Raw genomic sequence first — 25,288 nt, forward strand, 5'->3', positions numbered from 1 at the left:
AAGGTTCAGGACAATCTGTTAAACAATTGATAACAGTTAAGAGCAAACTGTTTTTAAAGGCATTCAGTCAAGGAGAATTGCAAAGCATTTCCAAACTCTGCAGCAAGCATGATTTCTTACAGGATGGGAGAGCTCTCCTTAAGTTGATATTTAATCAGAAATGTGAATCTCATGCCAGTTTTTACAGATAGAACACTTTTGATGAAATATTTAGAGGCGCGATGTTGCCATTTGGAGCACAGAGGCGTATTTTCCCTATTGGTGGAATAGTAGCCAGGGTGGCATTCTTTAATTTTAAAAATAAACACACCACAGGGTGATACATAGGTGCCAGGCAGGCCTTGTAATGGATTATGATCATTGTGTTTCTGTGCATTGTGTGTGTGTATGTGTGTGTGTGTGTGTGTGTGTTGCTTTCCCTTTTGTGTTCAAGTGAGTCTTAAGGAGAGCGCCCAGGAGGATTTGTTACTGATGTGACTAAAGTGTGTTTGTCACGGATCAGACTTTGCTCAGGTTCGAGGTGGGGGCTCGAGGTGATTTTCACGTTGTCAGTCCACGGCTTGGCGATATGCATTTCTTTTCCCCCTTGTCAACAACTGATTGAAACCTGAATGACTACAAATTAGTTTAGTGACAGAACAAACTGTCACAGATATCTTTGAATCGCTTGAAAATTACTAAGGTTGACAGAAACTCAAGAGCCTAAGAAGTCCTCAGGATGGTTGCTGGACCCTCTCTGGATGGGCAGATAATCGGTTATATAAAATATTGGAAATCAATATTTTGCTATGGAATTTCATTATGTACCAATGTCTTCCGTTCATAGTATTTTATATTTTGATGAATTAGCTGAAGGCCATCACTATCTGGGATACTAGATGGATGGGGGGACTCCTCCACACCCTTAAAAATTAATGATGAGTATCCCTAGGTAATATCGATTGGTTTTGCAGGCAGTACAGTTTTTGAGTTTTGCAGTTATAAAAAAAATAAAATAAAAGGTTAATTATTTTCTAAGTCATCGATGTCAGCGAGTCCTGGCTCCCTTTCTAACCCTGCGCCCTTTGCTGTTTGTAGGAGACACCGAGAAGGGTCAACCAAGTCGTCCCACTAAGAGCAAGGATGCCCACGTCTGTGGCCGGTGCTGCGCCGAGTTCTTTGAATTATCAGATCTTCTGCTCCACAAGAAGAACTGCACCAAGAATCAATTGGTTTTGATCGTCAATGAAAACCCAGTGTCCCCACCCGAAACCTTCTCTCCCAGTCCCCCTCCTGATAATCCTGACGAACAAATGAAAGACACCGTGAACAAAACCGATCCACCAGACTGCAGCGACCTTTCAGAACCCAAGGGACCTGACAGGGAGGAGTCCATGGAGGTGGAGGCCCCGGTCGCTAACAGCTGCAGCAGCGGGAGCGGCCCCACTGGCCGCACCACCCCACGCTGTGACGGCGGCAACTCCACAGGTACCTCAGCGATCACAACCTCTCTACCTCAACTCGGGGACCTGACGACACTGGGCAACTTCTCCGTGATCAACAGCAACGTCATCATCGAGAACCTCCAGAGCACCAAGGTGGCGGTGGCTCAGTTCTCCCAGGAGGCGAGGTGCAGCGGGGCCTCGGGGGGCAAGCTGGCCGTGCCCGCGCTCATGGAGCAGCTGTTAGCGCTGCAGCAGCAGCAGATCCACCAGCTGCAACTGATCGAGCAGATCCGTCACCAAATATTGCTGTTGGCTTCTCAGAACGCAGACTTGCCAACCTCTTCTGGTCCTTCTCAAGGTACTTTACGAACATCTGCCAACCCCTTGTCCACGCTAAGTTCCCATTTATCTCAGCAGCTGGCGGCAGCAGCTGGATTAGCACAGAGCCTCGCTAGCCAATCTGCCAGCATCAGCGGTGTGAAACAGCTACCCCCAATCCAGCTACCTCAGAGCGGTCCTGGCAACACCACCCTTCCATCCAGCAGTGGCACTTCTCCCCACGTTAACATATTGGCGGCAGCAGTTACCACCCCGTCCTCTGAAAATGTGGCTTCGAGCGCGGGTGCCTCCCATGTCAGCAACCCAGCGACAGTCTCAGCCTCATCCTCACCAGCTTTTGCAATAAGCAGTCTATTAAGTCCTGCATCTAATCCACTTCTACCTCAGCCGACCCCTGCTAACGCGGTTTTCCCCAGCCCTTTGCCCAACATCGGAACAACTGCAGAGGATTTAAACTCCCTGTCTGCCTTGGCCCAGCAAAGAAAAAGCAAGCCACCAAATGTCACTGCCTTCGAAGCGAAAAGTACTTCGGACGAGGCGTTCTTCAAACACAAGTGCAGGTTCTGCGCGAAGGTCTTTGGGAGCGACAGTGCCTTGCAGATTCACTTGCGTTCCCACACCGGGGAGAGGCCCTTCAAGTGCAACATCTGCGGGAACAGGTTCTCCACCAAGGGGAACCTCAAAGTCCACTTTCAGCGCCACAAAGAGAAGTACCCTCACATCCAGATGAACCCCTACCCCGTGCCTGAGCATTTGGACAACATCCCCACCAGCACCGGCATCCCCTACGGCATGTCCATCCCTCCGGAGAAGCCAGTCACCAGCTGGCTCGACACCAAGCCGGTCCTGCCCACTCTGACCACTTCCGTCGGCCTGCCATTGCCCCCGACCCTCCCGAGCCTCACACCCTTTATCAAGACGGAAGAGCCAGCCCCCGTCCCCATCAGCCACTCTGCGGCCAGCCCCCCGGGCTCTGTCAAAAGTGACTCTGGGGCCCCCGATCCGGCCACGAGAAGCCTGGGTGGCCTTCCAGAGGAAGCCGAGGGGTCTGCTCTGCCACCCTCCAGTGGCAAAAGTGAAGAAAGTGGCCTGGCCACCAACTCTGCCCCTACAGCGAGCAACAGCACCCTGAGCTCCCCGGCGGCCGATGGTGGCCCGGGAGGTGCCACCACCTTCACCAACCCCTTGTTGCCGCTCATGTCAGAGCAGTTCAAGGCCAAGTTCCCTTTTGGGGGACTCTTGGACTCAGCCCAGGCGTCAGAGACATCCAAGCTGCAGCAACTGGTAGAAAATATTGACAAGAAGGCCACTGACCCCAATGAGTGCATCATCTGCCACCGGGTTCTCAGCTGTCAGAGTGCCCTGAAAATGCACTACCGGACACACACTGGGGAAAGGCCCTTTAAGTGTAAGATCTGTGGCCGGGCTTTTACCACCAAAGGGAACCTCAAAACCCACTACAGCGTCCACCGGGCCATGCCCCCTCTCCGCGTCCAGCATTCCTGCCCCATCTGCCAGAAGAAGTTCACCAACGCGGTGGTCTTGCAGCAGCACATTCGAATGCACATGGGAGGCCAGATCCCCAACACCCCCGTCCCCGACAGCTACCCCGAGTCCATGGAGTCTGACACAGGCTCCTTTGATGAGAAAAATTTCGATGACCTAGACAACTTCTCTGACGACAACATGGAAGAGTGTCCTGAGGGCAGCATCCCAGACACACCCAGGTCGGCGGACGCGTCCCAGGACAGCCTGTCTTCTTCCCCTCTGCCCCTGGAGATGTCGAGCATCGCTGCTTTGGAAAACCAGATGAAGATGATCAATGCCGGCCTGGCCGAGCAGCTGCAGGCCAGCCTCAAGTCCGTGGAGAACGGGTCCGTCGAGGGGGACGTGCTGACCAACGACTCGTCCTCGGTGGGTGGTGACATGGAGAGCCAAAGTGCTGGCAGCCCAGCCATCTCAGAGTCTACCTCCTCCCTGCAGGCTCTGTCCCCCTCCAACAGCACCCAGGAGTTCCACAAGTCGCCCAGCGTCGAGGAGAAGCCCCAGAGAGCGGGGCCAAGTGAGTTCGCCAATGGTCTGTCCCCCACCCCAGTGAATGGGGGGGCTCTGGATCTGACATCTAGTCATGCCGAGAAAATCATCAAAGAAGATTCTCTGGGAATCCTCTTCCCTTTCCGAGACAGGGGTAAATTTAAAAACACTGCTTGCGACATTTGTGGCAAGACCTTTGCTTGCCAGAGTGCCTTGGACATTCACTATAGAAGTCATACCAAAGAGAGACCATTTATTTGCACAGTTTGCAATCGTGGCTTTTCCACAAAGGGTAATCTGAAGCAGCACATGTTGACACATCAGATGCGAGATCTCCCGTCGCAGCTCTTTGAGCCCAGTTCCAACCTTGGCCCCAATCAGAACTCGGCGGTGATCCCCGCCAACTCTTTGTCATCTCTCATCAAAACAGAGGTCAACGGCTTTGTGCATGTTTCTCCTCAGGACAGTAAGGACACCCCCACCAGTCACGTCGTCCCTTCTGGGCCTCTGTCATCCTCTGCCTCGTCCCCGGTCCTGCTCCCCACTCTGCCCCGGAGAACTCCCAAACAGCACTATTGCAACACGTGTGGCAAAACCTTCTCCTCGTCCAGCGCCCTGCAGATTCACGAGAGAACTCACACTGGAGAGAAGCCCTTCGCTTGCACTATTTGTGGAAGAGCATTCACTACAAAAGGCAATCTTAAGGTACCCCACTCCACCTGCTCCCCGCCTGTCCCCCTCGGCCCACCTCGCTGCCACCAGTACTCTGTAGTACAACATGCTCCTGCATCGTCGGCCCAGACACACAGGGGAAAATGTTTCCCAAAGGGAACCTGCTGCCCTGCACGCAGCAGGCTGGGGAGAGATGGGGGTGCCTGTGAGGGTCGGGATAGTGTCAGGGAGGAGGACAGCCTGCAGCTAGCTGCATGTCACAGTGCCTTGAATAATTTGGTACCTAAGCGAAGCAGCGGCCTCTCTCTGTTGTCTCGCTAAGTGCACCAAATGAATTGCTTTACCTACCAAATAAGACAGCCTGGTGTTGCCATGGGGTATTGATTAAAGACCTCCATGTGGCCTGTGTGCTGCCCGTATCACTTAATAATTACGGTTCTCCTTGGTGTATGCAGCTATTTTTCATAACTATGCAGTCCAGCATGGTTTGTTTTTCTAGAAACAATAACGTCACTGCTCTGCTAATGGGTATTATGATAATTGATTATACAACATTTCCTACTGATATGTGTTGGAAATAAAGCAAATATGCTTACATTCTAGAGCAACAGTTGAGCGCTCTTACTGTGTACATTTTTCTGTTGACAGAGTATTTCTCTGGAGATTGCTGCCAGTAATGCAAGATGAATAATTACTTTCTGGCTTTTCTCTCCATATGCCGGGCCCTCCAATGGGTAATCAGTGAGGGGTACTTTCTTTCCATCTGAAAAGGACATTTATAGGGTAAAGGGTGTCAGATACAATACTTACCACTGCAATGAGAGTGGACATAACAATTCTAACCCTGAAAGGAGCTATCTGCGACTGACTGGCCTGCTTGAGGCCATTATAAGCTAAATACGGGTAATAAAAAAAGAGTAAGCAAGACATCTTGCCCAGGGAGAGGAAAGACGGCCCAGGGCTGCGGAGACCCAACACGTTATTACTAGTCCTCGGGAGTGGATGGTTCCCGTTCCCTGCTCCACCGTCTTGTCATATAATAAGAATAGACATTTGGGCCACTTGCTTTGTCAGTGTTGGGATATGAGTTGAGACAGATTCAACTATTAACTTCTCTTTCTTTTGGTCTTTCTTTTTGTTTTCTTCCCCCCACCCCCTGCACACACCGACCCCACATCTCAGGTACACATGGGCACGCACATGTGGAACAGCACCCCTGCGCGCCGGGGCCGGCGGCTCTCTGTGGATGGCCCCATGACATTTCTAGGAGGCAATCCTGTCAAGTTCCCAGAAATGTTCCAGAAGGATTTGGCGGCGAGGTCAGGAAGCGGAGATCCTTCCAGTTTCTGGAATCAGTATGCAGCAGCGCTCTCCAACGGGCTGGCGATGAAGGCCAACGAGATCTCTGTCATTCAGAACGGTGGCATCCCTCCAATTCCTGGAAGCCTCGGCAGTGGGAGCAGCTCACCTATTAGCGGGCTGACGGGAAATCTGGAGAAGCTCCAGAACTCGGAGCCTAGTGCTCCTCTGGCCGGCCTGGAGAAGATGGCAAGCAGCGAGAACGGAACCAACTTCCGCTTCACCCGCTTTGTGGAAGACAGCAAAGAGATCGTCACAAGTTAAAGCAGCAGCAGTTCTACAGACGTAGCATTCCTGTTCAGAATGCGACCTATGGTGGCCTCCTACCCCTCGCCCCATCCCCCTTCCTTTTGGTCCCCCGGGTCTATGAACTACAACATTATGAAGACATTCTTTTGTACCTTGTTCAACTTCTAGAGTTCTAAGAAAGCTTATTTATTAGTGATATAACCTTGCTTTGCGAACAGAATGCAAGCATTAACTTTGGTCTTCTGTATTTTGGACTAAATACTAATTGACTAGAGTGCTATAAACTTGCTGTAACATTTATGGCAATTGCAAGTTGCCCTGCTAGGCGGTCTTAATCTGGCATTAACTTATTTTCTATATCCAGTTTAATATGAACCTGGTGTTGATGCAATGCCTCAGTGATGCATTAGGTCTCTAATAAAGTCTGTATATAAATGTACACTTTGATCCTGCTGGAAAATTTTATCAGCAAACACATTGTCTAATCTTTCAAAACAGATTTAAGGAAAGGACTGAGAGTACACACCGAACAGTGTGGATCTTCGAAAGGTTTGGGGTTTTTTGTTTTGTTCCATTTCTATTCTAAAATTCAACCTGCTTTTGTTTTGTTTTGTTTTGTTTTTGTAGATTTAACCATTTCCGTTTTGAACTGCTCTTTGTATTGTGCTTTTTACTTGAGGTCTCTTCAATGTTAATAAGTTTCTGTACAGTAATAAGCACGCAGAATTCTTTATAGAGAAAAAAAAATCAAGTGTTGTTTTGGTAGTTGAAACTGAGACGTAACATTTTGCCTTGTAGGTATATTCACAATAGAAAAATGTGTGCTGGAATTTCACAATGCTGCTAAGTATAGCATCTTGAACAACCTTCAGTGGAGAAAATGTAGATGCTCTTGTATATACAATAAGAAATATCACTTTCATTAAAATGTACATATGTTCCTTACAAGAGCAAATGCTTCTTCTTGATCAAGAGAGCAGGTATAGTGTTTGTTTATTTTGTATTAGGTATGGAAGAAAAAAAATTGGACTGTTACATGCACTTTCTTGGAAAGTTGAAAGGAAAGGGGGGGGGTCCAATTTTCTTTAACATTTAATACTTACTAACAACAGAGATACTGTAATTTTACTCAAGTAATCAAATACATTTTTTTTTGCAACAGATAAAACAGCATACTGTGTCTGTGTTTTCAGAGTGCATTTCTATTTAGCCAGGCCCCTACATGTATTTTAACATTTCCCCAGGTGCCAGTAAATTGTGTATGTGAGCTAGTATCTTTCTCTAAATAAGAAATTGTAAAAGGCATAACAGAAACGAGTTTGAATGGGCCTATGTTTCCTTTTCTTTTGAAATTTGGAGACCCTAGATACTTCCCCAATATCCATTACTTGTGTGAGAATGTATTTTACAGTCTCTCTACCCTCCTCAACCCCCATTCCTCAAGAAAAAAACATGAAATAAAATATTGTCATTGGAGATCTCATCCTGACAGGTAAGTTTCCTTAAGCAGGATATTTGGATTTAGATTTCAGCTTTAACTCTTCTGGTTTCATTTCACTTGATTCAGTGGCCTGTTTTTTTGTTGTTGTTTTTTTTTTTCCCCCAGGCGGCTCAGAGCTGCATTGCTAGAGAATTCCCGATGCAGCAGGGTTATATAATCTGACTCTGAAACTGGGCCTCAACCCAGTGAGGTCAACATGTTCTTTATTTAATTAGTCTTTTAGGCATTTAAAAGCACATGCATATTTAAAAGAAAAAGTCTATTATAAAGGATATGTAGAATCGACTTGAATACATTTCATCAAAATTCAATTTGATTCTTCCTCTCTCCCTTTTGTTCTAGGGAGAAACGTTTTTTCTTCCTGTGCAGGAATTTGGGGTGAGCCATATGACAGTGGAAGTTGGGTCCACGTGGGTTGGTGGTGTCTTTTTTTCCCCTCAGGGAGGTGGTGAACTGTGGTAACCGGTGGCTATCCCCAGGTGAGTGTGAAAGCTTTGGGCTGCCTTCCAGTGGAAGTATCCTTTGGGGCACGGGTCACTCCATGGCCTCTGCGGACCTTGTCATTAGACTTCACTGCTGCAGGGTCGAAAGGCTGGGACGCGCAGAAAGGCGCCCCAAGCGCCAGCTCAGCCTCTAGGCACCTTCTGGGTGTTGGGGAAGGTGGGCGGACCCCAGGCCCTCTATGCAGGGGTGGGAGTGGATGTTTCCGAAACCAAAAAAGGACAGAGATGGGGGTGTGAGCAGCGTCGCGATGCAGAGAAGCATCCCCACACCTAATCACCCCAAAATTTGGACAGGTTTTCTATAATTCTCATCTCTCAGATCTCATTCCTGCCTCCCCAGCAGTGACCTTTTCCCCCAGTGAAGACAAGGCCGGAATTGCATCCAGAGCTCTGGCTCCACGAGGGCCAAATAGGGTGATTTTCTTTCGTAGGAGGTGACCATCACCTCCTTCGGGCTGGGCTGGGCGTGGCGAGGAGAGGGTGCCTGGGGCTGCGTGCTCCAGGGCCCGGGCTCCTCTCCGGAACCGACCCTGGGGATCTCCCAGGGCGACTGCAGGTCGCAGGCCCTGCACCCCTGCACATCGCCCGCCCTCTCCAAAGGGCCCGGGAGGCCGTCGCGCGATGCTGTCCCCCATCCCACCCCCAGAAGCTCGGCGGCTGCACCCCGCACTACCTCTGTCACCAAAGCGCGGTCCCCGCCCCCTGGTCTCCCGGGTCCCGCACGCTAGGCTGGGTGTGGGGGTCAGGCCCTGCGTCACCCGGGGCCACAAGTCCATTTCCGAGAGGCGGGCGCTGGGGGGCGGGGAGCCCAGGCACTTTTTTCTTTTCCCTCTGCCACCGACCTCCTCCCTTCCAGCGTTTTCTGGAAGTGCGTTAAGGCAAGCAAAAGTAGCTTTTCGTTTGCATAGATTTTTCGGAGGCAACCGAAGCCTTTAGGAAAAGGTCGTAGACTCTCTCTCCCCCTCCCTGTCCTCTCCCCTTTTGTCCCTGCCTATCCATTTATCGATTGACTATCTTTCTAATCTATTGATCATTACCTGCCCGTTCCCCTTCCCATCCATTTCCAAAACAAGAAAGTGCCTCGGCCCCACTTCGCCTCAGTGTGATAAATACACTTAGCCTTGCAGCTCAGCCTAGCAGAAGCGAAATGGATTTATATGTATAAAGCCACACGGCTGGTTTTAAGGCCGATAATGGACGCACCTCCCCCTCTTCGGCTCCCCCCACTCCCGCCACCGCGCGCGCGCTGCTTGGCCTTCCTTCCCCCTTTCTGGAACTTGAGGTGCATCGTGGTAGTTTTGGAATCTCCAAGAACCAGATTTCAGTGCATTAAGAAGGGTGGTTGCAGAGTGGAATGACAGCCAAGTTCGCAAAATTTGGGGACTAAAAATATTCACCTTGGTGACATTTTTTCCTAGTTCTTTTTTTTTTTTCTTTTTCCTTAAATGAGAATTGTTATAAATACAGAATAGAACAGCGGTGCCCATCACCCCAAATTTACAAACCTTAGGAACTTTTTTTTTTCTTCCCGTTTTTAACCACTTGGTCCTTTCTTTCTGGTTGTGTCACTGTGGTTCTTCTATTCTCTGAGCCTTTCCTTCCTCTCTTCATCTTTTTTCTATTTCCTCCTCACTCCATCTCCACCGCTTCCCTCCTCCCCAACACGGGTTTCCCTCTTCCTCGAAAATATACTTGAAAGGACATTTTGGTGATTGACAAGAACCTGGAGAGAAAAAAAAAAAAAAGGAAGAGGAAACCATGAGGCACCCAAGCTGCCCAAGAGGCCACTCCTACGGGGGTCTTGGTGGGGGTGGGAGTGGGGGTGAGGGAGGGAGGGTCCTTTGTAGATCCACTGGACTTAGCAGAAACCAACTTTGGGCTTTGAGATTTCACATGCCTGTCTTAGCAGGCCACGTTTATTTAAATGACTTTCAAGGGAAAGAGAAAAGAGGGGAGAACAATCTTTCTGAATTTTTTTTTAAGGTGTTCAGACAGAAAATCCTAAATGATTTGCAGTTGACATAAATTTCTAGCAGTAGATTATTTGCTTATTGTTTTTGGCGTGTTGCGAATGTCAAGAATTGAGAGAAGCTTAAAAGAAAAAGAAAAACCATCCCACTCTTGTTAAAACTTAGCAGTCCTGTTAGAAAAAATAAAGGCACGGACTCTTTAGTGGGAATTACACACTCAACCCCAAATGAAACAAATGTCAGAGAGGGTAACAAAGTGGAGGGGAAAGCCTAAAGTGAATTTCAAAGGACTCCACAGTAAAGCGCAATCTGAGATTCACAGAAAAGTGGAGACGGATAAGACAGGAATTAGGTCATCTCGTCCAGACCCCAGGAAATATGTTTAGATCAAAGCCTGCTCTGTTAGCATAAACAAAACGGGACCCACTGGGCCCTACCAATATTTTCATCTCAGTGCTAAGAGCTGCTAATCTAACCAGCTCTATTTGATGAAAGGGGGTAAAAATTACAACTGTAAAAATGAGCAAGTAACAAAAATGTTCTGTCAACTAATATAGGAAGATAAAGATTTAGATTTGAGCTAAAAAGTAACAAGATTCAGGCCCAGATCAACACAAACTTCCTGGAATTTTAGCACTAAGTAAATTACCTAATCCTAACCCATTGTTCCCTACCCCATGCAATTGAGTATGCCAGATGATTTACATAAAAAAAAAATTGTTAAGTTTTAACTACAGTCTAAGAACATTGCAGGAAGCCAGGCTTTTGGGTTCACTAATTCTAAGTTCCTTAAGGATCTATCTTTTGCTGCCACCCCCACCCCCTAGAGGCCCCCACTACTGTCGCTGCCCCCCCAAGCATTGTCGGGGTAGCATGCCAGCCTTCACTGTGTGGAGGCTTCTTTAAGCCCACCCCTAAAGTTTGGTCTCTCTTTCCAGTGTAACGGGAGATTGACAGAGGCCGGGAGTTTATGTCATGTAAGTCTGGCTCTGGATCCTCGCAATTCGGCAGCGGTTGATATTTTAGCAGCTAAGCCCAAGTCTTGTGTAAGACTTTCTTTCACCGCAGAGTTGATGGCCTTAAACCAACTGCCAGGGGAAAATTCAATAGATAGAAACATCCAGAAAAGAGACAGGAAATCCCAGAGAAGGAGAATTCACCCTGGCTAAATCCAGGGTTGTAGTTCCTTGCTGAGTCTGGTTTCCTCTTAACTGTTTAAACATATGATTTGGCTTCTCCTGTGTTTCTGCATCCATCTGAGCTCAAGTTCAACAAAGACTCAAGGACCCTGTGTCAGCTTGGCTCTGGCTCTCCAAGAAGCCAGGACAACTTCCCAGAGTTAGGGAACAACGTGAGGGGGCTTGAGAACACTGTCAGGAACAGGCCACCTTCTGTGCTTGGGGCCCCCCCCCCCCCCCGGGCAGCTCACCTCACAGAGGGCAGTTCCAGGATCCGCTTTTAACCAATGTTCCGTGGGCAGCTTAGAAGACGCAGGGCACAAAGTCAGAGGTGGCACACAAGTTGATCCTTTTTTGTTAGAGCCAGGGTGGGACCTTGTCCAGCCTTGGCAGGCACAGCTAAATCCTGACACTGTTTGGTCTGTTAGGACAGGGACACCAAGACCAAGAGCCACAAGTTGGAATCATGGCTATGTATGAGGTCCCTGGCAGTCACCTATAAACAGGGGTGAACTTGCAGACGAGGAAGCCCCCACTCCTGATATCAGGAGCAGGCAAAGAAATACCACGCTGGTGAGCCTGCACAGATGCTTCTGTTTTCTGAGTTTGAAGGGCTTCACGTGTCTCTTCTTGCTCCTGATTGATAACGAGCCATTGAGCAGATGGCACAACTGAGGTCTGAGAGCAGAGAAGTAACACTTGGACACAAGGCGTCACCTGGAGCTGTCGCTGGCTTGATGGCCAGCCCTGGGTGTTTGGGGATCAGCGCCTGATGGGTGGCACGGTTTGCCCATCTGTGCCGCAAGCTAGACCGCCACCCAGTAGCTTCAATCACGCTCCTGTCACCTCCTGGCCTTCCTTGAAGTACCTCCCACGCTGTTACTCTCTCAATAATTGGAGTTAAGTTGATTCCCTTTTTAAAGCTTACGAGTATTTATCTTAGTAGGAATGGGGAACATTAGTTTCCCTTCTCTCCAGCAATTTTCTAATCCTGTGCAAGAGCAAAACCCTTCTAGGGTGGAACCACTCCACTGAGGAGCCCCACATCAAGCTAGCACGAACACACCTTCTTGCTCGCCAGCCGCACCCTGTCCTTCTCCCCAGCTGCCTCGCGGCTGGCATGTGTGTGAGGTCTGTGGGTTTGAAGGGGTCCATTTCCGACCCCCCACCTCCTCATCTGTGGACACGCACCTTTGAACTGGCCCACGTCTTTTGCTGTGGACCCTGAATCCCGAGTGCATTGTGAAATCAGTACAGCCGCTCCGCCACCATTACCTTTTAATGCAACAGACGAAACTGGGAGAATATGGCACATAGTAAAGGTCACATGGGGCTTGTGAAACATTGTTGTTGTTGTTGTTGTTGTTTTTCGGTTGTGTCCAGGTAGATGGCACAGTGTCTCATGCATGAGACAGAGTTTTCTAGCAGCTGCTTCTGCAGGGACAGAGAGGCCTGGGGCTGGGTCCTGGGGCTGACTCCTGTGGGTTCTCCCTGCCTGGGCTGCTTCTGCACGGACAGCGTGGGTGGCACAGCAAAGTCAAGGGGGTTCTCCTTCTGCCCACACTAGTGCAGAAGAGGTTAAGGGGATACCGCGGGTGACTGCAGGGAGCTGCACTGTCCCTGTAAGATCCCACCCCCATGGATCATTGGGCCCAGCTCTTGGTAACTAAGATAACACCCCTCCCCAATCCTGCCATTTCTAAGCATCCTTAGTCACTGTACTCTCTGTGGGGTTTGCTGTAGCCTAATAATATAGAAGTCTGAGAAATCAGCTCTAGAAGAGTTGCTTTAGAATCTGAGACCCTGGGGCAGGGTGTGTAGCTCCCCCGTGACCAGGCATGTGAGAGGCCTTGGGACCTCTCGGGACCATGGAGGGAGAGGGGAGAGGGGAGAGGGGAGAGGGGAAGACCATTCCGATTGGGAGGTTGTCTAAGGACCTAGACAGAGATAAGACCCAAACACACACACACACACACACACACACACACACACACACCCCTACCTGAATCTCCAGAGCCAGGAGTGGCCCACAAGGAACGTCTCTGGATCTATGGAACCTGAGCTGAGAGCAGGGCCTGACTGACTTAGATCTATCCCTGTGGATCTGGTGGCAGAAGTACCACACCCAAGGTCAGCCTGGGAGTTGAAGATCAGGATACAGAATCACAGCCTTGACTCTCAGCCACGACTTCTTATTCAAGTTAGGACTGAGAGTCCCCCAAGTTCATACGTAATATCGGCGTCAATTCTTCAGCTCTTCTGCGTCCTGCGTCCACACCCTTGGCCACCTAACTTGCACTGCCTCGCTACCTAGGGCAGGTGGACTTCCTGCCTGTTGGCTGTACCCAGGGACTAGGTAGATGCACATGCTAGATGCGATGGTGCGCCATTTCCAAGCAGAGGCCTCGGGACATGTGTGTATTTCCATTTGTGCCTCTACATGCCACCTGGCCTTGGGAAAAAAATGGAAAGCCCCTTAGAGCACAGCCATCCCTGGCCAGGCCTGACCTGGATCAGCCAAGCCTCAGCCAGCCATCTGACATCTGGCATCTGACTCAGTTGAGCCAGGCAGAGCCTGCCACACCCCCTACCTCCCCCCACACACACCTGTGGCACAACCAGTCGTTGTCTTAAACCATTAAACTAGTTGAAGGTTTCTTAGCATCAGCAGGGCTAAGTAACCCCATTTCAATAAGATGTATTTAGCAACTTCCTAAGTTTCAAACACATTCCAGATGCCCTCCTTGAATCAACTCATTTAATCTTTACATTATCATTGAACCCATTTGATGGATCAGGAAACCGAGGTGCAGAGAAGTTATGGTAGATGTCTAAATTCACATGCCTGATAAGCATCAAGAATTTAAACCCAGACTGCCTGGCTCCGGAGCACACCTGCTGGGTTCTTGATGCCTATTGCTACCTCTTGCCTGGTCACAAATCTTCCCAAGAAGTCTGCTACCAGTCCCTCCTAACCCAACCTCAGTCCCTGAATTATGAAATAAACAAGTTTCATCTCTGTGCCTTTCCCTTTCTGATGTTTCTTGCCCTACTCCATAGGTCTCTGGAGGAGAAGAATCCTCAGGGATTCACAGGCAAGTGATCAGCTCTTTAAACACCTGTCTCCCAGGAGAACCATCCTGCTCGGAGACCTCCAGCTCGCCAAGTGCAGACAGAAACAGCAGGGATCCGCACTAACTGTGGGTCCACGTGCTCATTCCATACCTCCCTCCAGCGAGCAAGGGATGCTTTACGCATGTGATAATCCTTATCTTTTCCACAGAAGAATGATCCGTCCACTTAGAAGTGAGGGGGCTTTATCCTCCTTCCCTTTCCCTCTCTTGTGGGAAAGTTAATCAACAGTGTTTATTTTTTTCACTGACTGCAAATCATGCATTCTTCACAAAAAGGGGAAAAAGTTCCTTCTGAGCTGTCACTGTAAAAAAAAAATCATTTATAAGCGTGAACAGCTAATATCTTTTGGTCTCCCATCAAGAGAACCAGCGCGATTCACATTTTCTTACTTGCACAAAGCTCAATTTGAAGATTTCTGGAAAATCAAATAAATATTTAGAGGAGTCACTAAAATTCAGAAATTTAGGAAATCTGAGAGAAGAGATCAGGTTTTTAAGGTCTAAGGTGCCACTGGAGGTGAGAAGGAGTGGGAAGGTTGGCAGTTGAGTTTTCTTCTTCTCTTGGCACCTGCCTTAGTCCATAACTGAAAAGCTAAGGCCATTTTTGTTTGTTTATTTGTTTGTTTGTTTATTTGGGGGGGGACGTGTGCTGGGCATGGAACCCAGGACGGGCCCATGGTAGGCTAGTGCTCTACCCCTGAGCCACATCCCCAGCTCAAGACTGGAAGACTTTGCATTTATAAAGGAAAGTTGATTTAGCTCATGGGTCTGGAGGCTGGAAATCTAAGATGGGACAGTCACATCTGTTGAGATTCCTGTGCTGCTTTCTGATAGATTGGAAAGACATGTGGATGTGTACAGAAGAGAGAACCTGACAGGTACTTGGTTTATAGCAACTGGTCTTCTAGAGGATGAGTCCATTCCCTAAAAGTCATGAATCCCACTAATCCACCTAGTCACCTCCTAAAAGCCCCACCTCCCAACACTGCCATCATGACAATCGAATTTCAACAGGAGTTTTGGGGTCACAGACCATTTTCAGTTCATAGCAGTGTGCATCCCATGACTGGCCAATGTAATGATTTCCCAGGATGCTCTAAGGGAACAAAACCCCGGAAAGGAGAGTCTCTCATCTTTGGAGGCTAAAGTCTGAAATCCAGGTGTTGACGGAACTGTGCTTTCTCTAGAAAGTATCACCAGATACTTTGTCTCAGCTTCTGGTGATACTGGCGACCCTCAGCACCCCTGGGCTTGCCCACACAATAGTTCAGTCTCTGCTCTCATGGTCACATGGAGACCTTCCTCGTCATCTTGTGTGTCTCTCTTCTTCTCTTACAAGGACACTAGCCATATTGAACTAGCGTCCACTCTAAGCCTCATCGTAACTTGATGACATCTGCAAAGACCGTATTTCCCAACACGTTCCCACATACAGGTCACAGGTTAGATGGAGCCTGTCGTCGTAGCCCAGGTGACTTACACCAAGGACCTGCAAGGACGAGGGAGAGTGGAAGGAGCGTTGGGTGCTTTGGAGTTAGATCCCACAGCTCAGGAAAATAATGACTCTGAAAGCTCAAAAATTCCCCAGAGCCTGCCAGCCCCAGTCTGGAGACTCACGGGCTGTTTCAGTTGGCTCATGGTATTGTGTGATTGACAAATTTTTAAAACTCACAACTTTTATAAAATTTTCGATTTCCAGATTTTTTTTTTCAAATATCAAATGATCAAGAATTTTCTTCTTCCTGCATTTCCACGAGCAGCTAGCATCGTGGCATGACGGGTCCCCTGTGGAGGACCCAACCGGCTCTCCACTTTTCCACAGTCCCCACCCAAGCCACCTCACCTGCCACCTGCCTGCTGACTCTGTAAGTATGACTTTCTACAAGCAAGGGAGGGCGCTGAGAAGGTCCTTGCTTCAGTGCTGAAGGCAGCGACAGAGTGACCCAGCGAGGGAAGGTGGCTGAAATGACAGGCATCTTCCAGGCAGAGAGACAAAGACGGCTGGGAGGGCCACTCATGGCATGCGATGTTCAGGAGGAGGACCCTGCATCCCTACAGACCTTAGTCCTCGCTGGATGTGGTAGGTAGAGACAGAACGGGATGCACACTGACACTGGGCCTCGAGGGGGTAGAGGGAGCTCTGTTGTCACGATCCCCCTCCCCAGGAAAGGAGTTGGGCTTCTCAAAGCCTTTGCACAAAGGGAACAATATATAATATTTATTATAATATATATATATATATTATTCTGATATGACCTCATCAGAAGCTCATGAATGTTGTGGAGAAGTGGTAAGGCCTTTGAGAGGTTTTTGAGTTACAAGGGATTGTCCCCAAGAAGGGATTAATGTAGTTTCTCACAAGTGTGGTTGGTATAAAGTAAGTTGGGCTTCCTCGGCTTTCTCCTCTCTCACTCTTTTCCCTGTTCTACTATGAGGCTGTCCCTCAAAGCCAAACAGATGTGGGCACCTTTTGAGCTTCCAGAACTCTGAGCCAAAATAAACCTCTTTCCTTATAAATTATCCAGTCTCAGGCATTTTGTCCTAGCAACAGAACACGGACTGAGACAGTTAGTAAACTATTAAGCGCGTGTCCTAAGTGCCAGGTGGTTTGGTAAACACCAGGATTAACCTCTGTGCTCACAGCATGGCAGAGACCACTGTGTGAGCCTTCAGAGTTCAGGGAAGTGTTCTAGAAGTCCCTGCACAGGACACTGAACTGTGACCACAAAAGGGCAAAGGTCTCAGGAAAGCCTTCTAGGCCCTGGAAATGTGCCTGATTTGCTGGCTGAAGTTCATTCTTTCATGCGGCAAATGTTTAGTGAGCACCTCCTCTACACTGGGCACCATTCTAGAAGCTGGGAGTTGTCAGGGACCAAATCTGAATACATATCTGCCCGTGTGTTTCTTATGCTCTTGCAAAATGGCTGGGAGGGTGGTTCATGAGGCCTTAGGCAGCTGCTTTTCTGATGGCCACTGCACTTGCCAATCAGAACAGGAATGACCGCAATGACAACAGTGATTGCTATACAGAAAAGGACGTTCTTCACCCCGGGGGACCAAGAGCAGTAAACCCAAGCAGCAGAGGCTAGCCCTGAGCTCAGGAAGTGACCTCATTTTCTGCCAGTCCGGAGGACCAGAAAGCCCTCCTGCCCCAGGAGTCCTGGATGCAGGAACAGCCCCTTCCTCAGAAGCATCACTAAGACAGTCACAGGCTGCCCCAGAAAACCAAGCCAGATGGCACCCACTGCTGACCCAGTCCAGGACACTTCCCCGGTCTCCTTCCAGCCTAAATTACCTCCCACTAGGCTCAGGGACAAAGATCAGGTCCTTTCCAGAAGAAATACTTTCATAACAATGCAGGAGGAAACGCAGACACGGTGGGGAGAGCCCCCAAGGAGTGAGCGACAGGTGGCCTTCCTGTCCCTACATTCTTATTCAAGGCCTGGTGGTGTCAATCCAGAACACCTGGGGGGGGCTTGTGCTTCACTGTGGAAGCAGGGGCCCGTGGGGGACCGGGGAAGAAAGGCTTTCTGTCACCTCCAGCCTTGGGCACCCTACTTTAATATTCTTTCCTAATAGAACGCTGAGTGGAACTCGGGCCTTTTCTAGGTCTGGGCTCCTTTAACGCATGTGGTGCTTTGGGAGTCAACAGAGTGTTTATTCTCGAATCAGCGATGGTTGCTAGAAATAATAGCTGATCAGTTTCAAAGGACAAAGAGATAAAGTCAGGAGCTGCAGCCAGTGGAAAGAAATGTTTGATTAGTGAGAGCCACGGAATAAGCCCAGGGCTCCTACCAACAGGGGCTTCTTCTGATCCCTGAGAGGACAGAAGTAGGGCCTGTCTGAGAATTAGCAAAAGTTGTGACATTAAAAAGTGAAAAGCCCCAGGTTAATGGGGGGGGGAATAAGAAAAATGACATTTTATAAAGCAGAGTGAATAGATACCCACACAGTGTCAGCCGGACAGGTTAAGTTTTGCAAAGCATCTTGAGTAATAGGAACAGAGCAGGAAGAAGAGTCGAGATTATTCAGGGTTAATGGTCCAAGTCTATTTATTCCACAGTGTCACTCTCTCTCTTTTTTTTTTTTTTTTTTGGAGTCTGGGGGACTGGGCAATTGAACTCAGGGGCACTCAACCACAACCACTGAGCCACATCCCCAGCCCCATTTCATATTTCATTCAGGGTCTCACTGAGTTGTCTTAGTGCCTCCCTGTAGCTGAGGCCGGCTTTGAACGCGCGATCCTCCTGCCTCAGCCTCCCGAGCCTCTGGGATTATGGCGTGAGCCACCATGCCCAGTTTCTTTAGGTCCTTTATAGTGCCGTGGCTTAGATACTGCTTGAGTTTGTCCCCCAAAGACTTGGGTGGTAGGCGCTCCGTCCTCAGCGTCAGGGTAGTAAGAGGTGGTGGATCTCCAGAAAGCAGAGCCTCATGGAAGCTGGTGAGAGGCATCACCCTCTGGAAGGCAGCTCACAGGAGTGAGTTCTTCTAATGCAAGGGCACGTCCCATGCTTGGCCCCATCTGTAGGTGGCTACTTCCCTTTCTGCTTCTCCACCGTGTGTGACACAGCCAGGGGCCCCTCATCAGTCATGCTGTTTGGACTCTCCAGACACAAAATCCTGAGCCAAGGAAACCTCTTTTCTTCATGCCTCACGCAGCAACACGAAATGGACCCACACACATACTTTTTAATATATGAAATTCTAGCCCAGCGTAGCAACTACTTTTGCTTAGCTACTTTAATGAAGAATTTTCCCTGTCTTAAAAAAAAAAACTAAAGGCAGAATGACATCTATTGTCCAGTTGATGAACCTTTACAAAGCCAAGTTCAGATTCCAAGGGTACAGTTTAGATGCTACAGTCACCTCCAAGGGGGGTTAAACCTAACCTAACCTGGAGTCGAGTCTTACTTATCTTTTTTATTGTGGCTCCTTAGTTTCAGAGAAAAATGATAGCATAATCAGGTATGTGGTAACTCTCTCCTCTTTTATCACTAAAAATCATCCTCTTCCCATCTTGCACTCTATGTAAGTTATTATGATATATAATGTTACAGGAATATATGATATGATCATATTTTTATCATGATAAAAAATATCATATTTTTTTTAAAATTAGTGCTTCTCAAACTTCCATGTGTATTCAAAACACTTGGGATGTGGTTGCTGAAGTGCCTGTTCTTGTTCTGATTTAGAAGGTCTGGGTTGGCATCTGAGATCTTGTCCTTGTCACCAGCTCCCAGAAATGCTGCTGTGACTGATCCATGGACCACGCTCTGAGGAACAGGGGTCTGAAATGAGCTCACTCACCAACTCTGGCCCACCACTCCTATAATTGGTGGTGGTGGGGGGTGTTTCTGAAATGGGGTCTCACTGTGTTCCCCCTGGGCTGGCTTCAAACTCACAAGCCTCCTGCCTCAGCCTCTCAAGTAGCTGGGATTATAGGAATGAGGCACAGCATCCAGGTCACTCTCATAATTTTTTAATAAAGAGAAGACTCTAGAACTTGAATTCTCACATTTTATTGAAATCACCTTGAAATCTTGTTGGCAAGCTCTGGGATCTTAGCTCCCCCAACCAAAGTCTGGTTCATGACTGTCACTCCCTGTGGCCTAGACCTAAACCTGGCCTAGGAGAAACGTGCCATTAGGGTCCTGCCAAATTCCCAGCCTGGGCTCTAGCTAGTCTCTCCTTACAAAGTGCCAGCTCCAATGGCGTCTTCTTTGAATGTACCAGGCTTGTTCTGTAACTCTTTATCATACTCTTTGGTCTCAGTTCTTTTTTTTTTTTTTTGGTACCAGAAATTGAACCCAGGGGTGCCACATCCCCAGCCTTTTCTTTTTTTAATTTAGTGATACGGGACAGTTGAATGCATTCTGACACCGACTACACAGATGGAGTCTAACTTCTCATTCTTCTGGTTGTGTACCAGGTCCATAGTCATATATGCACATGGGCTATTAATGTCTGATCCATTCTGCTCTCCTTCCTACCCTCAACCCTTTTTAATTTTTTATTTTGAGACAAGGTCTGGCTAAGTTGCTTAGGGCCTCACCTGGTTGCTGAGGCTGGCTTTGAACTTGCAATCCTCCTGCCTCAGCCTCCCAAACTGCTGGGATTATAGGTGTGCACCACCGCACGGGGCCTTTGGTCTCAGTTTGGATGCCACTTCCTCAGAGAGGACCTTCCCTGACCGCCCAAAGTAGTGCTTTCTCCCCGACTCCCTCTCTTTAACACCTCTTCACGCTTTCTTCCCTTCACAGTTACCGTTCATCTTTGAAGTTCTCTTGTCTCTGTATCAGCTGATCAGGTTACTGTCCTGTCTTCCAGGATAGCAGGAACTCTCCCGGCCTTGTTCCCCCACCGCATCCCCAGTGCCCAGGACAGTCCTGGAGTGTTGAGTGAATGAATGAGTGAATGAGGGCACCCAGGTTGAGAAGCCATGTGTGAAATGAACCATGTCGTGAATTCAGGCCTAGAAAACTCAAGGCTGCAGAGAGAAGCTTGTTTAAAGAATTGGAGGAGATTTCTAAGCATCACTGTGCGCCCTACAGTGGGAGGAAGGAAACTGCTTTAGGAATACAGGAAGCCAGCAGGTTGTAGCTTTTCGGTTTCCTGGGTTATGCTCGAATTCGGGACTCCCAAAAGACCACCAGAGACCAAGATCGATGTAAACAGCAAAGAGGTGTTTATTGCGAGCTAGCTCGGTCCTCCGCGCGCACACAGCAACTGGTGACCCTGAGAGGTGCCGAGCCCAGGGTTTGCAGCAGTTTTATACATTCTTTGGAGAAGGCAGGGACCCCCACATACATCATAGCATCTCTTAGCAAATCATCACACACCGCGGGAAAATCAAACAACAACTCTAAAACATGATTAGCACATTCATTGGCGGGAACAAGTTGGGTAGGGGTGATTGGTCAGTACAAAAGGGGGATTCATTTGAACTGATTGGTTTAAGCCAAGAGGGGTGTTCGTGCTGAACCACATGGTTTCCCAACATGTTATCAACCACCATAAACTACTGGGAGGGTCATCTGGCATCCCAGGTATTTCCCTGTCTCATGCTGATTGGTGGCTGCTAGGGGGTTGCTATGGGACCCCACCTAGCCTGACTGAGTCAGGGACACCTGGCGCAGCAGATCTCTCCTGTTATTTGTAGATAAACAACTTAGCAGGGTGGGTATGTGCCTAGGGGTGCTCTGTGGGTCTTTCCAAGGACAAAGGCCAAGTCCCTTCCTTGGACAGGCTTTGCTCTGAGGTAGAGGCTGGTTTTTCACCTGGGCTATACAACACCCGCTTTCTGGTCCTTTCTCTGTATCTAGTGCTAAAATTGTCAACATGCGTGTTCATGGCAGATGATCTGAGAAAACAGATAAATTTCACTTAGAAAAACATACGCTGCATGATTCTACCACCCATGGATAACCGCGCTTTAATTTTTGTGGCTTTTTTCCTTTTAGAATATTTCCAAATATATGGATTCTTACAGAATACATGTATGGCACATATACTTTCATATTCTGCTCTTTTATCATCTCACATTAAGGATGAACATATTCTCATGCCTATAAAGTGTCTTTAAAGCACGTTTTTAATGGGTGTTTAATATTCCATTATACGGCAGAAATAACATCATTTATTTCTTTGACTTTATGTTCAGAAGAGCACATTTCCTAGCTCTCTCTTAAGCAAAGGAAAAATGTCCAATAAGTGAATGTTCCCCTTGATTCTCCTCCAGGTTTGATTTTGGTCTCCTAACCGCCATTTAGCTAAGGTCAGAGACATTTTTGGTGGTTATAATCAGGAGGAGGTGGAGGTCAGGGATGCTACTGCCCTCCTGAAACACACAGGATGAGACTCTCAGCAAAGAATTTCCAGGTCCAAATGTCAATAGAGCTGAGGTTGAGAAGCTTGCCGTCCAGGACACAGTCAGGGTTAATATTCAACATCCACTTAAAATTCAAATTAGCATTCCACCCTGGATGTACAGGACTTTGCCCTGAGATTCCACTTCAAAATAATGTCTCTGTTTAATTAGAACTCCAGTTACTAGAATAACTGCAATAACTGATATTTTTGCTTTCATAATTCTTATTTTATTAGAGATTTTGAAAACAACAATAAAAGAAAGTGAAAGTAGAGGTTGCATTTTAAAAATTAAGTTCCAGGGAGGATCCTAATGATTTGGAGTTCATCCTCCATTGGGTCAATGCTTTCCCATAGATGCTGAGGCTCAGAGTGTTGGAGAGCACAGGGTGTTGGTATGCCACAGTCTGGCTGGGCACAAAATAACCAAGCCGCCAAGAGGCACTTGTAGGTTCAAACAGGAACTCCTTTATTGCCAGAACTCCCGCGAATGCCACCCACGCGGCCCTTCCAGGAACACCCCCAACCGAATATCCCTCCTCCAGAATTTCACCAACCAACGTGAACTCCCCAGGAATCCCACCCCCCCAACTCCAAAGTAGCGGGCACCCCAGGCGGACAGCAGGGGTCTATATACAACTGAATAGGCAGCTTAACTTAACCATTATCATCTCAATGGCTCCTTGGTGTCACCTCTCAACCACTCCCTTCTGGCAAAAATGCCATGCGTCATCCCGACTCCGCTGTGGCCCTCAACATTGGTAAGACACTTCTTCTAAGACAGGGAAGTGATTCGGTCATTATAGAAATGGAGTTTCTAAGTCCAACAAAAGGGTTTGGATAAGCACTTAGTTGGATATTTGGAATCCTATTTCCTGAACCTTCCCTTGAAGAGAGGTTTCACTCCTTTACTGGCTTTTGCAGTTTTTGTGTTTGTAGGGGAAATCCACACTTAGTAACCTAAGTTATCCAAACCACTTTCCTTCCCTTCTGTTGAGAAATATCCACATCTCTTTTATCCAAGATTTAGATCTTTGAGATTTTACCGGACCTTTGCTCAGAGATCACTGGTATAGAGATAATTTGCTATGATGCACCCCCATGGACCACCCAAATACCATTGGTTCCATGGAGAACAAAGAGAATGTTTGCTATTCCTTTGGGTCTGCACAGATTCTTTCTGGGATTGATTGTGAATAGAAAAGGAATTTAACTTGGAAATGTATGGAATTGCATTTCAGATATTTACAGGATTAAACGAAAGGCCTTCCCAAGGAGAACATACCAAACTCCACAAAATCAGAAACCACTTTCTGAGCCACAGCAATAGAAATGCAAACTTTAGTTAACACAGAGACAGAATTTTAGAACCCTGAGTGGTCAATGATTCACACCTTGAGATCAATGTCCACTGTCCACCTCTGAGTATTGCCCTGTGGTCAACTTCACCTTTTGTAGTATTTTACGCAGCTCACCTGCAGAGCCTCTGATCTGGAGTGGTGAGAGGAGCCTCCCTTGCTTTCTGGTCATCCTTGGAGAGGAAGGCATCTTTCCTACTCCTCAGCAGCCCTCCCCAGGCTTGGCCAACAAGAACCCATCTCTGGACTCTCATCAGCTGCATCAGCTAATGACACAGACTGTATCACTTGGGGGGGCCTAGGAGAAGGGGGGCAGAGAAGAGCTGGTGAAGACAGAGCTGTTGAGACTGGAAAACAATTTAAAATAAGCAATCACCGGCTGAAAGAGAATATGTTGGCTGTTAAATAAGAGATGGATAGGAAGTCAATTTTCAGGTCTCTCTCTTTTAGGTGAAATGCAGTCTTTTTTTTTTTTTTCCCCTGCTCTTAGTCGGCAACCTTTGGTTTCTAAACGCTCATTTTCTTTGTAATTTTCCATTAAAACAATTGATTCAACTGCTGAAAATGATATCGCAGAGCTTTCAAGATTTGCAAGCTAGCCAGGTGCAGTGGCACACACCTGGAATCCCAGCAACTCAGAAGACTGAGGCCTGAGGCAGGAGGATCAGAAGAGAGAGGCCACGCTGGGCAATTCAGTGAGACCCTGAGTCAGAAATAAAAAGGACTGGGGCTGTAACTCAGGGTAGGGCACTCCTGGGTTCAATTTTCAGTGCTGCATAACAGATAAAAACACTATAGAAAGGGAAGCCCACTCCTAACCAGCAAGATAGACACATCTGCTTTAAATACACCCAAATATGCAAGTGGGAGCACAGACAATATGTTACACACACACGCACACACACGCACACGGGCATGCACACACGCACATATGCACATTTGGAGGCAACTATAAATTTAGGCAGTGTGGCAGATTGAATTTGCTCATATTCAACTGAATCCAAGGTTCAATTTCTTTGGATTGGAGTGGGTGGGTGTGGTACAGGGAGGAAGGGTGTGAGGCTAATGGGAATAAAGTTCAAAATGTGGACATTTGTCCTTCTCATTCAGAATTCCTCAAAGTATTCCAACTCAATGAATCCTGACTTATTACTTCAATTTCTCCTCTGACTCAGCAAATACCTACACCACATCTATCTGTCCACTAAATGCCATGGCAACGCTCATAATATGATATTGGCATTGCCCTGAGGGTTCAAATTGTACGTGGAGCATAAGACGGTCTTACAAATAGTTGCTGCGTAAGGCGTCAAGCTCTGGTTCAAACTGATTTTCTGATTCCAAAAGCACTGGAAACGGCATCTAAGGTCTCCTTCCAACAGTTCCAATCCGTGCTACAGGCCTCCCCGTAGACCGCACTGCCCGGATTGTGGTGGACACCTTACCTCCAGGGGTTGATGGAAACCAATTGGGTTTTTTGTTAAGACCAAGGGAGCTTTTTTGTGAATGGACTTGATAGTGATGTGAGACTAAGATTTTTTGGTCCTAGGCTCCTTTTTTTCTGACCCTAAAGAAAAATTGAGGCCTAGAAAGGACAGCTGACCTCAACGAGGTTCCACAGCTAGTGGGTTTTTATTTTTCTATATTTTTCCTGCCCCAGCATGCTTCATTCATAATCCACCCATGCCTAGATATCAA

At 47.9% G+C, this 25,288-nt stretch overlaps 1 protein-coding gene and 1 long non-coding RNA gene across 2 annotated transcripts; one reads left to right on the top strand and one right to left on the bottom strand.

The window, feature by feature from the left end:
* Positions 1 to 1,076: 1,076 nt before the first annotated feature.
* Positions 1,077 to 7,245, top strand: Sall1 (spalt like transcription factor 1). The gene is made up of 2 exons (XM_015488741.2): positions 1,077 to 4,502; positions 5,652 to 7,245. Exons 1-2 carry the CDS (start codon positions 1,293 to 1,295, stop codon positions 6,090 to 6,092), a joined length of 3,651 nt encoding a protein of 1,216 aa, XP_015344227.1. The 5' UTR covers positions 1,077 to 1,292; the 3' UTR covers positions 6,093 to 7,245.
* A 700-nt stretch (positions 7,246 to 7,945) lies between these two features.
* Positions 7,946 to 11,577, bottom strand: LOC125612986. Its single transcript, XR_007343485.1, has 3 exons — positions 11,481 to 11,577; positions 9,587 to 9,804; positions 7,946 to 8,258 (listed from the first exon to the last, which is right to left on the bottom strand). It is a non-coding gene; the product is annotated as an uncharacterized LOC125612986 (long non-coding RNA).
* Positions 11,578 to 25,288: the final 13,711 nt, after the last annotated feature.

This window comes from Marmota marmota, unplaced genomic scaffold, assembly GCF_001458135.2.
Source record: "Marmota marmota marmota unplaced genomic scaffold, marMar, whole genome shotgun sequence".
NCBI lineage: Eukaryota > Metazoa > Chordata > Mammalia > Rodentia > Sciuridae > Marmota > Marmota marmota.